At 35.7% G+C, this 16,742-nt stretch overlaps 2 protein-coding genes across 3 annotated transcripts; both read left to right on the forward strand.

Moving 5' to 3' along the window:
- The first annotated feature begins 8,329 nt into the window (after positions 1-8,329).
- Positions 8,330-12,040, forward strand: LOC110426941 (Protein kinase superfamily protein). The gene is given in 6 exon segments (XM_021442279.2): positions 8,330-8,576; positions 8,726-9,045; positions 9,129-9,264; positions 10,171-10,307; positions 10,456-10,579; positions 11,354-12,040. Coding segments are annotated over 6 exon segments (1,269 nt in total). The 5' UTR covers positions 8,330-8,524; the 3' UTR covers positions 11,854-12,040.
- Positions 12,041-12,737: 697 nt separating this feature from the next.
- On the forward strand, positions 12,738-13,558 carry LOC110426942 (uncharacterized). 2 transcript variants are annotated; one of them, XM_021442281.2, is made up of 2 exons: positions 12,738-12,968; positions 13,040-13,558. In XM_021442281.2, exons 1-2 carry the CDS (start codon positions 12,887-12,889, stop codon positions 13,330-13,332), a joined length of 375 nt encoding a protein of 124 aa, XP_021297956.1. In that variant the 5' UTR covers positions 12,738-12,886; the 3' UTR covers positions 13,333-13,558. The 2 variants fall into 2 exon arrangements, with proteins under 2 accessions (XP_021297956.1, XP_021297957.1); XM_021442282.2 differs by having other exon boundaries at positions 12,747-12,968; positions 13,046-13,558.
- Positions 13,559-16,742: the final 3,184 nt, after the last annotated feature.

The following is a 16,742-nucleotide window of genomic DNA, read 5'->3' on the forward strand; positions in this document are numbered from 1 at the left end:
TAAAAGCATTAAGAATAAATTGGAATAAACAATTCAAATCCCATTGAAAATAAGAAAGAGATTAAAAATTTAGATTACATACGAGTTCAATTACAATCCTAGAATAATAAATTAGCTCATAATATCTAATAAAGACAATATCCAAAGAAATTTAGCCATGAATCCAAGTCAAAGAAAATAAGGAAAACACAAAAGTAAGACAGAAAACTAATAGTTAGAACTTTGTGATCTTTATTCCCTCCAATTTTCTTGTTTTCTTGCTTTGTTCTTGGCTTTAAATCTCCAAAATAGTTGCTTGCTGCCTCTTCTTTAGAATCTCTGAAAAAGGTCCCTTAAATAGGCTCCAAAAAACCTAATTTCTAAAATCCCGTTAACTTCTCTTATTTTTGGAAAGTTACCCAGCGCTGCGGTGCTACTTCTCCAGTGCTACAGTGCTGAGCTCTTTGGAAATTTGTTTATGTGCTTCCTTTCATCAACGTTGTAGCCTTGTTCACCCAGCACTATAGCAGTCTATCAAATTCAAACATAAGTTTCACCCTGATATGTTCTGAACTAGGCAAAGTGGCAAACATAAACGTTTTTTTCTTGTCTCTTAACTTTCCAATGGATTAAAAATCACATCAATTAGACTTTTGGATTGAAAGATATGCTCCAAATACCGCATCATGTTTCATCTTGCATATGGCTACAGTATTTCAACTTTGACAAATATTTTGACCATGATGCAATCAGAATTGGGTGAATTGTAAACATAAACATTGTAGTCCTTCTTCTTAGAATTCTAGTGTCTAAGAATCACCTCATTTAGAGTTTGTTAGAGAGAGATATGGTCAAAATGCCAAAATATATATGAATAAAGATATCACCATACTTGCACTGATTTTCATCAAATGAGCCTTTTTCATCAATTTCCTACAAAAGCCATAAAGGAAATTAGCAATAACTACTCTTAAAGTAATTTAAAACAAAACAACGTAAAATTTAAGTAAAATAACTTAAATTAATCACTTAACAAGTAATCAAATTTAAACTAGAAAAACACTTAAAATGCTAAAATTTGAACCTAAAATCTCGAAGATCTATCTACTTAAGCCCCCAAAATGTGTCAAAATAACTCTATATAATAGAGTTATCACATTCAACCTTCCAAACTCAAATCTAAGGTAAGTTTTGGCATTTTTGGATTTTAATCATAATGTTTCAACCTAACTAAAGGGTTTTATAAATTTTAGCTCATTTAATATGAATTTGAGCTAGGATTTTGGGAGTTTTGGTGTCTTCAACAAGGTTGAGGAGGTAAGAATGATTAAGGTTTCATTATATATGACGTGGGTTTGAAGTATTATGGGTTATTGATTTGAAACAAAAATATGAGTTAATCAATTAGTTTCCAATAAACGGATTTGATAGAAAAAATAGGGATTTATGCTAGAATTGTTGTGACAGGTGATTGCTAGAGCTAGAAATTATAGACGAGAAAGATTTTTCTGACACGAAGCTTATGAAAAGAATATACTTTCTACAAAAGTGAGTGGATACACTGCTTTAAGTACTTTATATGGTAAAGTTGAGCATGATTTATTGATTTGGATGACTTGGATGTTTGAATGATATTGTGGTTTTGATAAATTGTATGGTATAAGAATAAATATTTTCAACAAAGATTTCAATCTATTATGTAGTAAATAGCTCTATTATGTATTAGTTTTCAACAAGGGAGATACAAGCCTTATCAAATGATTCTATTCAAATACTCCTTGATTAGAAGTATGTTGCACAATTGGTGCTTGGCTAGGTTGAAGCCTAGGCAGATGAATACATACCTGCCCATTTATGTGTGAATGTGAAGTATTAGACTAACCACCCCAGCCTACATGCTAGTGAGGGTCAAATGAGACGCCTCTACAATAAGGTGAATGTGGATGGTAAAATACCTATAAACATAATTAAGAAAGTGGATGAGTAAGTCTCCACTGTTTAATTGTTAAATGTGGATGGTAAAATGCCCATAAACACAGTTATAATAGTGGATGAGTAAGTCTCCACCACTTGATTGTTAAACATGAATGGTAAAATGCCCACAAATATAAATTATGAGAGTGGATGAGTAAGTCTCCACCATTTACTAGTTATGGGTGGATGTAATAATACTCACTGGTGAAATTGTGATATGGATAAAAAGGATAGCATGTGATTATCATAAATTTTGATTATTTAATATTGTGTAATGATAATGTTTTAAGTATGTATGAAATTGTCATGAATGCATAAAGGCCAGATGTGGGGTGTCATAACACACATGTTTAAAGGCAAGATTTGGGGCATCATACCACACATGACAAAGGCCAAATGTGGGGTGTTATTCCATATGAACACTTGAGCTAGATGTGGGGCATCATGCCATATGTGATAAGGGTCAAATGTGGGGTGTCACACCACACACTTTATAATTGTGGTGACAAGGTGAACATGCCAATAGTTGAGGTGGTATTATCCATATCTATATTGAATTGTTGGAAATGTTCATTTAATAACGCTAATGCGTTTAGTTGATAAATGTTTATTCATCCGTTAAATGGTTGATATAAAGCTCAAGAGTAGAAAACTCGCTTAATGCTTCTTAAACCTCTAAGTGGGAGGAATACCGAAGGTATGGGTTGTATAAGGATTGATTCCACTGCCAATGGTATAAGTATCGATATCATTGAGTTTAACTCTCTCATTTTTGTATTATCCCAACAAGGTCAATGTTGTGGTGAATGCTTTGAGCTAGAAGTCTATGGGTAGTTTGACCCATATATCAGTTGATTGGAGATTTTTAGTGCAACACATGCACAACTTAGGCAATATGGGAGTATGATTTGATATTGATGATACAAAGGCATTGTTAGCCCATTTTATAGTAAGGCTAACTTGGATTGATCATATCAAAGATGCCTAAAGCAAGGATGGCTTTGCTGTGAAAGCTCTAAGTGATCCTTAAGTGAAAAAAGGGCAAATCTCTACTAAAGGCATGGATGGATTATAATGATATGGATCTAGAATATATGTATCAGACATTGATGATTTATGATGAAAAATATTGGAAGAGACGTATGTGTCAGCCTATGTGGTTCACCTAAGGACCATTAAGATGTACCATGATTTGAGGGAATTACATTGGTAGGAAGGTTTAAAAAAGACATGGCAAAGAAGGTAGCTAAGTACTTAGTGTGTTAGCAAGTTAAGGTAGAATAGTAAAAGCTTGTCAAATTATTACAGCTTTTACCCATTTTCAAATGGAAATGAGAGCATATTTTTATGGATTTTGTGATAGAGCTACCCCAAACTAGTAAGGTGTGTGATTCTATTTGGGTAATAGTTGATAGACTAACTAAGTCCACTCATTTTTTGCTAGTAAAGACTACCTATGGAGTGGCACAGTGTGCTAGATTATGTGGATGAGAGTGTGATTACATAGAGTCTTTGTCACCATACTATCAGATAGATGAATGGGTAATCTAAGTGGACTAGTTAGGCATTAGAAGATATGTTACGAGCTTGTGTTGTACACTTCAGAGTCACTTGGGATTGACACTTACCTTTGATAGAGTTTTCCTATAACAACTTTCAGTCTAGCATTCAAATGGCACCTCATGAGGCTTTATATGGGAAAAAGTGCAGATCACTTATTTGTTGGTTTAAGGTTGATTAGTGGAAGTTTTTTGGACCGGATATGGTTCAAGAGACCATTGACAAGATTCAGTTGATTAAAGAGAATATGTTGACAGCACAAAGTTGTCAGAAGTTATATGTCACCCACAAACGTAAAGACTTGGAACTTAATGTTGGTGATCATGTGTTTTTTAGAGTTTTACCATAGAAAGGCATTATGAGGTTTAACAAGAAAGGCAAGTTAAGCCTAAGGTATATAAGACCATTCGAGATCCTTGAAAGAGTTGGCAAGATGGCGTATCATCTAACACTTTTACCAGATCTTTGTAGCTTTCACTCAATATTGCACATTTTAATACTTCAAAAGTACAATCTCAAGCCATCTTATGTGATCCAGCATGAGACTTTACAATTGAGAGATGATTTGAGGTACGAGGAGCAACTAATTGAAATTTTGGATGGACATGTGAAGAAATTACGCTTTAAAAAGATTGCCTTAGTCAAGATGCAATGGTGTAATCACCTAGGTGAAAAGGTGATTGGGGAAGCTAAGGACAACATGAGAGCAAAAATCCCAAGCTTATTCAGTGAAGGTTAGTAAATATTTAATTTCAAGGACAAATTTTCTTAAGGGGAGAGAATGTGAACCCACTCAACCTTAGGCATAGATTAGTTAAGTAAATCCTATTCGGTGAGCAAATTTAAACATGTTTGACACCTAAATCTCAAATTTTAAGAGAAAAAGTTCCTAAGAGTTGTAAATAGGCCATAAAGAAGTGTTTTCAAAGCAAAAATTTACATTCTAGAGTAAAAGTATCGATACATTATACCTAAGAAACTTTCAAAAAGGATTTAGATGAACAAGTATCGATACATAATGAATATGTATTGATACATTAAACCTAGAAACTCAAGTATCAATATTTTTTTTCAAATGTATCGATACTTGTCATCAATTTTTAAAAAATAAAAAAGAGTAAAAATGTTTTTTCCACCCAAAAACATTCGAATTTAGGTTTCTTTTTCATTTTTTCAAACTCCAACTACCTTTTCAACATTTTCTCTCAAATTTCAACACTTTCAAACTTCTTTTCCTACCAAAAAAACCTCATTTTCGAAGATTTAAAGTTTGGTTTGTGTTTTTCTAACTATCAAAGTTAAAGTTTCCACCTTTTAATCTTTCAAAACTTAGATTTCCATTATTGATTTTATGTAATCAAATAGATTTCGTGGTTTGTCAAAGAAGCTAAGGTTTCTAGAGACTTTTATCCTTTGTAGTTCACCAAGGTAAGGACTAGTTAAAGATTTAAATGTATTTACCATTAGATAAATGAAAAATAGTAGATTTAAAGCTAGAAATTTAGTATTACTTGAACCCAACAAGTTTTGTAATTGGTATTGATGATTACCACAAGATTTTAGTTTAAGTAATACTTACAATGATTGTTGAAAGCTTAGGTGTTGTCAAAACTCCAAGGAATTTGCTGGAGTCCAGTCTTGGTCGTTGGTAAAGGTTGAGTCTCGTAAAGGTACGTGGATCCACCTTTTTAAAGTATTTTATATATGTAAAGTAAAAAATTATTTATTGAAGTGTTTATCATGCATGATTAAAGATTACCTTTATAATGGCTTCTCAAATGTTTTAAACCCAAATGTTTTAAACCCAAATGATTTCAAAAATGTTTTTGAATATACTATATATGTAAATATCCTATTGTGTATCAGCTTTCAATAAAGGGGGACAAGCCTTTTATTTGATTGTCCTTCGAAATGAGCTCAAGTTGATATGATGAATATGAAATGCATGTATGCTACGTGAGATGTTTAGGTGGATGTAGACATACCCACCCATGAGCCTATGAAACATTTATGTGATGTGTATATAAGCATGTCATGTACGATAATTTTGATTTGTATGTGATGTAGTTCCACATACCTTATGAGTAAAACACATGAGCCATGGAGAAGTATGACTATGAAATGATGATGTTATAAGTTATGGATATGATAGATACTATATGTTTAGAAGTAATCCAAGATAGTGTGGATTTTTACCATTATTCGTTATGAGTTGGGACAAACTACATGAGATGCCACTCATAAATGCACTTAGTAATCTAAGTTAGTAGGGATTAAACCCTAGCCGTTAAGATTTGGGGCTGACTGCCACTCCCAAGAAATCTAAGATAGTGGGGATTAAACCATTTTCACCTTGACTTGGGGCGAGCTACCACTCACAGATAGTTGAATTCTAGTTAATTATTAGAATGATTAGGGAGAATATATTGTAAGAAGATTCTATACAAGTTATAAATGAGGAAATGACATGGTATAGTTGAGAACTTGATGGAGTATAGCTTAGTCAACTGAATCTTAGTCTATATGATTGATCCTATGGTTAGGATGACGTTTAGAGTTGGAAAATGCAAAAGATGTTTTAGTAGACTAGGTTTTATGAATAAAGTATTGATACTTGAAGAGTAAGTATCAATACGTAGAACATAGAATGTCCCATGAAGTATTTTGTGTAGCAAGTATCGATACTTTTCCAAATGTATCGATACTTCAATTACAGAATAGTGTTTTCACTTTGTTTTCACAATGTTTTCAAATGTTTATAACTCCCATTTTCATCCTAAATGTTTATGCAAACTTTGGCTTCTATTATACTTATAAGAAATGGTTTTGAACAATGCTATATACATTAGTTTAAAGAAAAACTTATGAGATTTGTTAATGTCATGATTATATAACATATGATTTATGCAATAACTCTTTCCCTTGGCTTATCCCCTTCTCGTATTCACTCACAAAGTATTTGTAACTCACACATTAGTTTTTTTTTTGGATCAGTGAATAACTTAATACCCTTATCGTGGAAATGAGCTCTCGATCTTTCTTAAAAAGTGTTCTAGCAACCCCCTTAATGCTTAAAAGGTCGAGTCCTATTCCACTGATGAGTTGGTCTTTATTTTATTGTTATATGTTGATGGATTTTTCTTTATGAGTATTTATGAGTATGTAAACACAAATGGCATAACGATTTATATGTTTTACGAGAATTTGACAGTTAAATACTTATGATAAAATATTTGCTTGAGTTATGAAAACTACTTTTCATTTATAATTTATTAGTATTTCTGCACGTCGTGAGGTAACATTCCACCTTATTATGATAGCACCTAGTATGATGTTCATTAGCTTTTCCACACTTCGTTGTGTTGAATTCCACCATGTTGTGATGGCGAACCAAATTGCATGTTGATGTATTGCTGATAATGTGTATGCTTTATACATATGAACAATATATGACTTATGAGTAAGAAGCTTGCTTAAGCCTAGTCGAGCACACCCACATAGGTCTTTGCATCAGTCATATCTCTAGAAATGGGATGTGACACCTTAGTTGGCTACAATAAAAACATAAGCTTGCAACTCTATAACATTGTATCCTATGTTGCTGAACACAGAATGTACATAATACCCTTAATTGTCCCTTTTGCTTAGAGGCATATTACCTCAATAAGATTGTAGTCTTATGCTCTTGTCTCACATCGGTACTAATAGATATGCTTTTCTGCTCCTATCCCACATCAATACAGATAAATATACTCCCTTGTTGGGAGCCTAGTGACAACGAAATCCTATGTTAGCCCTACCGGCCCATTAAGACTGAAGCCTTACTCGTACTGCTGTCTCTTTGGCCTTGCTAGCCACCTATCTAGGCCCTTTTAGCCAAATCACAAGTCCCTCGACTTTCCACATTATTCCTTTTCTCTCATATGAGTGCATTCCACAACAAAAGAGTATGTTCCATAACTTTGAAGGGCTATAACCTTAACACAATGGGTCAAGGACCATTACATTGCTTGAAAAAAGGACACCTTTCCCCTAGTACACAAGATGACCACTCTTCTAGGTACATCTATATAGTCATGGCTCGATACAAGGTTGATTGATGATACTAAGCCTCTTGTTTACTAGGCTAGTTGGTTGGATTGCTGGTTTGTTAATTTACTTGAGTTGTTGCCGTGCTTGGTCTAAACACTTAAATCGTGACACTGATATCTATCTCATGAATCATTATGCAGCACCCACAAATGATGACTATTTTACCTTTTCACTTGGATGTATATTCTATTTAGACTCAAGTGTTATGTGAAGGAAACTTATGAACTAGTTTGGGAGTATATTTCATTGAGACCAAGAGCTCCTTTGGTATAATGTTTACAGTGCCAAAAGACCACTTTTGGTCCAAAAGTATTTCTTTTACTGCACTTTATGAGCTTATTGTAAAAGCTTATCAAGAGGTTTTTTTTCTTGGCTGTCAAAAACACTTTTTAACTATTAAATAATATTGGTTTGAATCACAAAATTGTTCTTGTAATTATTTAAATATTTTGAATTCAAACATTTTACTTCTTTATCGCCCTTTTTTTCAAAGTAATATCAAATATTAAAACGAAAAAAAAAAAATCACAAATCAAGGTTTCTACAGTAAATTTGAAACGCACCTGTTGCAATTCGATCTTTTTTAAAACACAACAACAATAATAAACTAGGTTTAAGAACCCAGGGAGCAGCTTGGAAATCGACCCAAACAATGGGCCCATATGTACACTTTGAGTGTATATTCTGATTTCAACTTTAATTTAATGCCTTTTCGTCACAAAACCAAAGAAAAAGGACAGAAGAAATTTACGCCACTATTTAAGTTACAGGTAAAATACGTGCTTTTCTGTAAGAGTGGAGTGAGAAAGACAGCGATAATGCTGATATGATGCCCACACACAGACACGGCAGCGACTAGCAACACTCCACAGAATGAAACTCAGAGCCTTGTGGGAAGCAGCTGCGAACTCATTCCGACATGGGCAACTGTGGCACTAGAGAGGAATCTGCTGTTGTTACTCACGCTCAAGGTTTTTTGTTTTAATAAATTTTATTACTCACATTCCAGATCTAGGGCTTTCCCTTTCTAGTCTTTTCTTCATCTTTCCCGGGAAAATTGTTGCTTTCGTGTGAAATTGAAGTGAGCAAAAAGTGAAATTGGTGGCATGTTTTTTCGCAGTTCAACAGCTCCACATGTTATCTGAGAAGAAGCAGAGTCACAATCGTACACTGTCAGATCTGAGCGATCCCTGTACCCCCCGCAACTTCGAGGACTCGAGAAAGAATTCGCTACTCTATACCCACGTCATTGCCTTCACCTTGTATGAGCTGGAAACCATTACCAAGAGCTTCCGTTCTGACTACATTCTTGGAGAAGGTGGCTTCGGAACCGTCTACAAAGGTTACATTGACGAGAATGTAAGGGTTGGCCTCAAGTCTCTACCCGTCGCTGTCAAGGTCCTCAACAAGGAGGGCCTTCAGGGTCACCGCGAATGGCTTGTATGTATATACATATTTCTCTCTCTCTCTCAAATTTCCCTAACTTTCAACCCTTTTTCCTAAACGTCATGCTCTATCTTCAGACTGAGGTCAACTTTCTCGGCCAGCTGAGGCATCCAAATCTGGTTAAGCTCATCGGGTATTGTTGCGAGGATGATCACAGGCTACTGGTATACGAATTCATGTTCCGTGGAAGCCTTGAGAACCACCTTTTTCGAAGTATGGGTTTCTCCACTTCTCCTGTTTTTGCATTGCTAAATGCTGCACAGGATCCCTATATTGATTCATGCTTATATGCTTATCTTCTTTCCCCGTCTCTCAATTACAACATCATATCCTCAGCTGCTCTCAATGATTACAAATACCTTGCTTTCATGCTCCAAACATATTGTCAACCACTAGGCTCTAGAAACTTTGCTATCTGCTCATTAACTCGTCAATTTGGTGTTAAAAGGATTCTAGCGACTAATGAACAGATTAACCTGCCCATGCAACTTTTTCAACTGGTTCACCTATTATCATCACAGAATTCTGAAGTGTGTGTGGAGCATCTTAAAAGGATTTGGTGTAGCTCCTTTATGATCAACTAAAGCTAATTGTAGAATATGGAATCTTGTAAGGAAAATATTTCACTGCTCCAAAGCAGTGCATAGGCTCATGCACGCAGTAATACCTCGTGATCTGTTGTAAGCACCCCTATGTTCAAGGTGCTATTGTAGACATTTTGTTTCAAAATCATCTCAATCTTCTAAATGGGCTGGCAGCTAATTATAAGAGATGAACCTTGCCATATTTTTTATTGCAAGGCTCTAGATTATCCTGTAGGTGTATGTTGTCCTAAACTTATTTGATCAATGAGGCACCCATGAGAATATAAACATATGCTGTATATGTAGGCTCACTCCCTTAATTGGGACTACTATCTGTATCCTCCTCCATCAGTCATCCTAGGTTCCTTGGGAAACTAGTGTGCCATGTGTCTTATGCTGACTGAAGAGTATCCAAGTTAGAAGCAAAAGCCACTAAATGCTTTAATGAGTTCCTTTGCCTCCTTTTTCCTTTTGATATTTGTTATGATTATTTTTGTCTGGTAATATTTTGATGTCGCTTTTCTGTGGCATTCAGAGACAACTGTTCCTTTATCCTGGGCGACAAGAATGATGATTGCTCTAGGAGCTGCGAAAGGGCTTGCTTTCCTTCACAATGCTGAAAGACCTGTAATATATAGGGATTTTAAAACTTCCAATATATTGTTGGACTCTGTAAGCATTGGCCTAAATCATTTATTTAAGAGCTTGCTCTTGTCTTCATCTCTCTTGATTGTTGGATGCTTTGTCCATTTCAATCCATGCTAGTGGATTGGCCAAAAGGGAAAGAAATTTTCATGCTAGTTGCCTCTTGAATATGCAGGATTATACAGCCAAACTTTCTGATTTTGGGCTTGCAAAAGCTGGACCACAAGGTGATGAGACCCATGTATCAACTCGAGTGATGGGAACGTATGGCTATGCTGCACCAGAATAGTTTATGACTGGTACGGCCTCCTAATATCTCAGAAATGTGTTATACATCGTCATAACATTTATATTGGAAAATAGAAGTTTAATCCATGGGGGGAAACTGGTTATGATCCATAAATAGGGAAAGGCCATCATTTAATATAAATTTCTTTTCTGAGCTGCCTTCCAGAAAGACAGGTCATGAAAGCATGTTGGTTGCAAGCTACCGGCACCAATAACATTTTAGCTGCTTCATCATACGGATAAGCATAGGTCCTTCAGTGTCACTGTTACTAACAATTGCGCCTTCTGCTTCTTAGATATGACAATGCATAAGAAACTTGCTGCATTAGTTTTGGCAGTGTCAAATGGGAAGATAATTTTGGATTTCTTTTCATTAATATTGTTTGGGATAGAAAAGAAAGAGGTTAAAACTTTGTTTAAGTAAACAAAAGAAGTTATTCAAAGTGGTTCACACTTTTATTTATGAATGATTATGAAAACAAATACAAGTATCAACAGATCATTTTTCTCATGATTCATGAGCAAGATCCAAAACTATAGATCTACTAAAATAAAGAGATATCAAGGATATACATAGATTGAATCTGACTGTATTTTCAAGCTGATTATAATTCCTTCTTAAGTGCCTGTTGTACCAGTTCTGGGACTTTGGTACATTTGAGCATTTATCATATTGTGAACTGCTCTGGTCTTCTATTTTTACTTGTGATGGTTTCAACAAATGAAGAAGCAATTATGTTTGATATGCACAGTTAATTATTTCTCCGTCTGTATAAAATGAGCAGGCCATCTGACTGCCAGGAGTGACGTATACAGCTTCGGAGTTGTTCTTTTGGAGCTTTTGACAGGAAGGAAATCTGTTGATAAGACAAGACCAAGCAAGGAGCAGAACTTGGTGGAATGGGCTCGACCAAAACTGAATGATAAGAGAAAGTTACTGCAAATAATTGATCCAAGATTGGAGAATCAATATTCAGTAAGGGCTGCGCAGAAGGCATGCAGCTTGGCATACTACTGTCTGAGCCAGAATCCAAAAGCGAGGCCATTAATGAGTGATGTAGTTGAAACGTTGGAACCTCTACAATGCACTGGTGGTAGCGCGGGTGAAGTCTCTTCATCTTTAAACCCAAAACTAACAGGAGGTGCTGGTCCATTTGCAATGGGTGGAGTTCCAGACTATCGTGTGCGTTACAGATTTTCCAACAATGTTGGTCCGGGTGCCATTTGTAGGTCGCCTAATCCAAATTGTTCCCCGGGTGGCCCTGCAGCATGCAGGGTTCGATGATAATATCAGCTAGTTGTACACTTCTTTGGTGTGTCTTTTGTACCATAACCTCCTGCCAAAATGACAAATTTGCTTGCTAAAACAAGGGTGGTTTTGCTTCATTGTACCTAATGTGTATGTTATCCGTAGTCAGTGTTGATTATGCTATTCAACTTAAGCTTGTATCACTGGAATTTCCTGTTCGAAATTGTTTTCAGCGTAAGCATACAGCCGCAGACTTGTAAGTAGATGCTTTTTGCCGCAATTTTATTTCGATGAAGATGGTAAAGATGAAAAATGTTGACAGCAACGATGATAGTCAATAGGAAAGACTAGCAACTTGCAACGATGACAAGGAGTATTCCCTCACGTTTGTTGGCAAAGGATTCTTAAACCAGCTGCTTCTTATCCTCATATTTTTGGTCGGCCCCATGTTCCTCCAAACCGACAAGTGTAGGTCCATACAACCCTGTGCGTGCAGATGAAAAGCAAAAGATGGATTAAAGTGGGGGCGGTGCATGGACTTCAACTTCATCCTACATCCTCTCTGGCATGCCTCTTCTTGACCTAAAATTCATCTTGGAAGAGCTAACATGGCTTATCCTGATACGTTATTATGCAAACGGAATGCGGAGGAGCACTACTCCACGGTCAAGGCCAAGGGCAATGACAGAAGAAGGACAGCAAGCATAGGAATCTAACAAACTTGATTCTTTTACTGAATTAAGCTCCACATTGAAGGTTTTGAGTCAAGTTAACCGCTTTGCATAAAGTTGGTTGTCGGTTTTGGATTGCTCCATACATTTTGTAGCCCCCATAATTGGCCCTCCTGCATGATTTATGATACAAATTGGGATTTGATATATAATTATTATATATATATATATAATATATATATATCCATCCATTTGTTTGACCCACCTTCTCAACAATTCTCCTTCTCCTTACTATCCACCACACAAATTTCCTTGGCAAATTTTATCGCTCTCCTTGGTGCGTGAACCCCGCCCCTTCCCCCTCTCTTTATGCATGCTTCTTTCTAGCTCTGTGCACCATGGACAGCTGGGCCACCGGTCATGGTATCTTGAAACTATCGATTGTGATCCTCTTCATTGCTCACTTCACCGCTTGTCAAGGTATGTTAGTTTCTGAATTCGGTTTGAAACGTAATCGTTCTTGCCAGCCATGTTAATTGAGTCCATGATAGTTGCAGTTAAGGCGGTGGTAGCTGAGGCATCATCATCACCAACCCGAGAATATAAGCCCGTAGCCGTTGGGCCAACCGAGTATCGCGTGCTTCAAGGCAAAGCTGATGATGCACGGCGGAAGCTTGCTCCTTTCCAGCTGTGCTTGCTGTGCAAGTGCTGCACCACCAGCGCCGCCTCCACCTGTACCACCATGCCTTGCTGCTTTGGCATCGACTGCCAGCTTCCTAACAAGCCCTTCGGAGTCTGTGCTTTTGTACCCAAGACTTGCAACTGTAATTCCTGCTCTGCCTAATTTGGCAATGCCAAGTGAAGAATCCAATACAAGTTTACTCCAATTCCGAATCCAAATGTTATAGTTAGGAACTGTACAAGTAGTTTTTTTTTTTATAAAAAGAATTTTCTTCCTCTTCCAAATTCCAAAAAGCTTGATGGAAAAAGGTTGGGAACTTGTAATTGTACACTTCAAGCCGCAGCTCCTTGTGGTTCAACTCAACATGTAGTAGCATGATTCGTGGTTGTCAAGTCGACCAAATTATTATATAATCAAAAACACAAAGCGACTCAACATAACTCAACATGTTGCTCCACATATGCGCTAGGCAAGTTTTTCACATCTTTGGAATTCCGTTCGCTTGATGTGTTTTTCCTTTATTAACAAGACAAAAAGTTAAAATAAAAAATATGAATCCAAAGAACTCTAATTTGGGAGACAGATTGAAAATATAAATATTTGTTCTTTTGCTCGTTGGATCTCTAGAATTGTCGTGTTCGAGAGAGTTAATAGCAATTAAAAGAAATCTATAACAAGAGTCAAGATGCAAGCGATAAAGCACTATATTGAATTCATGTGAGTAGTGAAAATAATAGAAATTAAGATAACAAACCTTCTACTCATTATCTATGAGTATACTCTCACGATGTGAGGTGGGGTCATTTTTTATTTTTAATATTTTTTATTTCCAAGATTTCTTACTTTTACTCTTACACAAAATTGATTGGCTAATGTGGCAAAAGGTATAACTTGTTGCAAGGTAACTCTCTTTGTAAAAGCAATGTACCATTGTATGATCAATCCATACTAACATTAACAATCCAAAGAATCCAAGACACAAAGTTCTAAAATGTGGAGAAAATAAGTATTAAAAAATTCATAGAATAATCTTTCTCTTATCAAATCTGTTTCAATCTTTTACCTTTCCAAGATTAATGTAGACTAATTCTTAGATCTTGATTGTAACATCGCTGACTTTGATATGCATTACATGGTGTGAATTAAGCTATTGAGGAATTAATTAAATTTTTATGTATATGTTTGAAGGCTTGAGAATATGCCCATGTGTATTGAGAATGACCTTGAAAGTTTGTTTTGCATTTGAGGATTTTGATGATATTTAAGATGTGCTAAGTGTATGGAAGCAATGCCTCATGACACTTAGGCAAATTGCTAGCCAAATTATTAATGAATCTTAAAGTTTGAAGTTGTAGATTGAGATTTAATCTTATATTTGAGTATCTGTGCAAGAACCTTGAGTTATATAAATGATTTAAAGTGTTTATTTGAATGAAAATGAATTACGAACTTAAATGGGTGAATTCGGAGACTTGGGATGTGAAAAATCTGAATTCTAGACATGATCTATTGATAAATGTTGAACATCTATCGATAGATACAAGATAGAAGGCATGGGAAGGCAATTTGGATGAACATCTATCAATACATTCACCTTGACTATCGACTGATGTTCACTTAAGAACCAAATGAAGTATGTGGGATGGAAATTATTGATAGATCTGCGAAATCTATCAATAGATGGCTACAAGGGATAAGTTGCGAACAAGTTGAGAAGCATCTATCAATAAATCTGTGGAATCTATCGATAGCTAAATGGGAAAAATGTGAAAGGGTCTAGTGCACCATCTATTGATAGACTTGATAAATGTATCGACAGATAAAGGTCAACGCCTAAAATTTTAGAGGGATCTATTAATAGATGCTGTCATCTATCGATAAATTAATGTGAAAATGCAACAATAAAAAGGGTTTCAAGCTATCAACTCATTTTAGAACAAAAGGAAAACACTTCCCACTTTCTAACCTTCGAAAACCCTAGAACCAATTGGGATTTGGAGCTTGTTTGAATTGGATTGGAGTTTAGAAAAACCATTGTTGAGGTAAGATTACACCTTTTTACTTATTTATTTTTGATTTAATTGGTTAATAACTTAGAAATCTATTTGCTCTAGCTTTGGTAAAATTTTCTCCCTTGAGTCTGCTAGGAATTTGGAGTTGAGATTGGGCAACCCAACTTCTAAGGGAAAACAAAGCCACTAACATGTTGGTGAGCTAGAGAGCCATTGGAGGCAAGAAAGTTCAACTTGGCAGTGGAATTGCTTTCGTTTGTCATAGTGAGTGGGTTTATTTGTTTGAATAAGATGCATGTAATGCACCATGCATTGAATAATGCATTGCCATGGTACGTGATTGATATATATATATATATATATATGTATATATGTAAATGTCTAGATGGATATGTCGAGGCTAGTAAAGTATATATGTTATATGTGATATGTATCTATGCCTTAGTGCAAGCCACATAATGGTTTAAGCCTAGACTAGGAGGCTTAGTGAAAATGATGAATTTCTAAGAATAGTTTACTCAAGACAATTAACCTCTTAGAGGATTATAGGTGTTTTATGCCTTGGAAGATTAAGGGTACTTAGAAATGATACTAATCTAATTAGAATCTGAAGCTCATTAAGTGTGATCCTTGATGTGAATGGTGTATACACATATGTGATATCAAAGGCATGATGGTCTTGATTGTGGATTTGTATTCCGTTCGATGATGAAGCTTCCAGACGTTGATTTGATTTGAGGTTGAGTGGAGTTCTTTTCCCTGTGACTAAGTTCTGTGCCTGTAAGGATAGTGGTATAAGTTTTGCCTTTGATTCTTGTTTGTAGTGCTTTGATGCCATATGTCGAGTAATTTCGGATGATGACTTTGATTCATCACTAGTTGTTTCGGCATTGAGTGTGATTAATTCTTTGTCGGGTGCTTTGACTCCAAGCATGATCTAACCCTTTGCTTGTTGCTTCAACATTCATGTCATTTGATTATCCACCAGTTGCTACAACACCAAGGGTTAAGACCAAAACTCAAGGGCCATGACTGATGCACGAGCCTAACAGGCAAGCCCATTAGACTTGAGCAAGCCTCAAACTTCACAACCATGTAACTCAAATGCTAAGGGATTTATAATCAAATATTCATAAAAATCTCAAATATATTACATTATCCCTGGCTTACAATCCATACAATTATACATAAGGTCATACGATAGCCATCAAATCAGGTTCGTACATAACAACCATTATACAGTTCAAATGGCACATTGTGCCTGACATATTCACCAACTAATCAAACTGAAAGATGGAAGGCCCATACAAACTCAAAGGAGTGCATGTTGGAAAAGAGACCTACTGGATACCTATTACATGTTTGTCTAATTGAGGACACTTGCCACATGACTTCACAGCTTCTCTTATTTGCAGTTGGTACAATAGAGGAGTGAGTTATCTAATACTCAGTGAGTGGATGCTATCACAGCATGATATTATATATATATATATATTATACATCTAGGCCTATCTAGCCATAGTATATACATATTCAAACATCTCTAAGTTAAAAGTGCAA

The sequence above is a fragment of the Theobroma umbraticum genome, unplaced genomic scaffold (assembly GCF_002168275.2).
Source record: "Theobroma umbraticum cultivar Fairchild unplaced genomic scaffold, ASM216827v3 scaffold_239.1, whole genome shotgun sequence".
Classification (NCBI taxonomy): domain Eukaryota; kingdom Viridiplantae; phylum Streptophyta; class Magnoliopsida; order Malvales; family Malvaceae; genus Theobroma; species Theobroma umbraticum.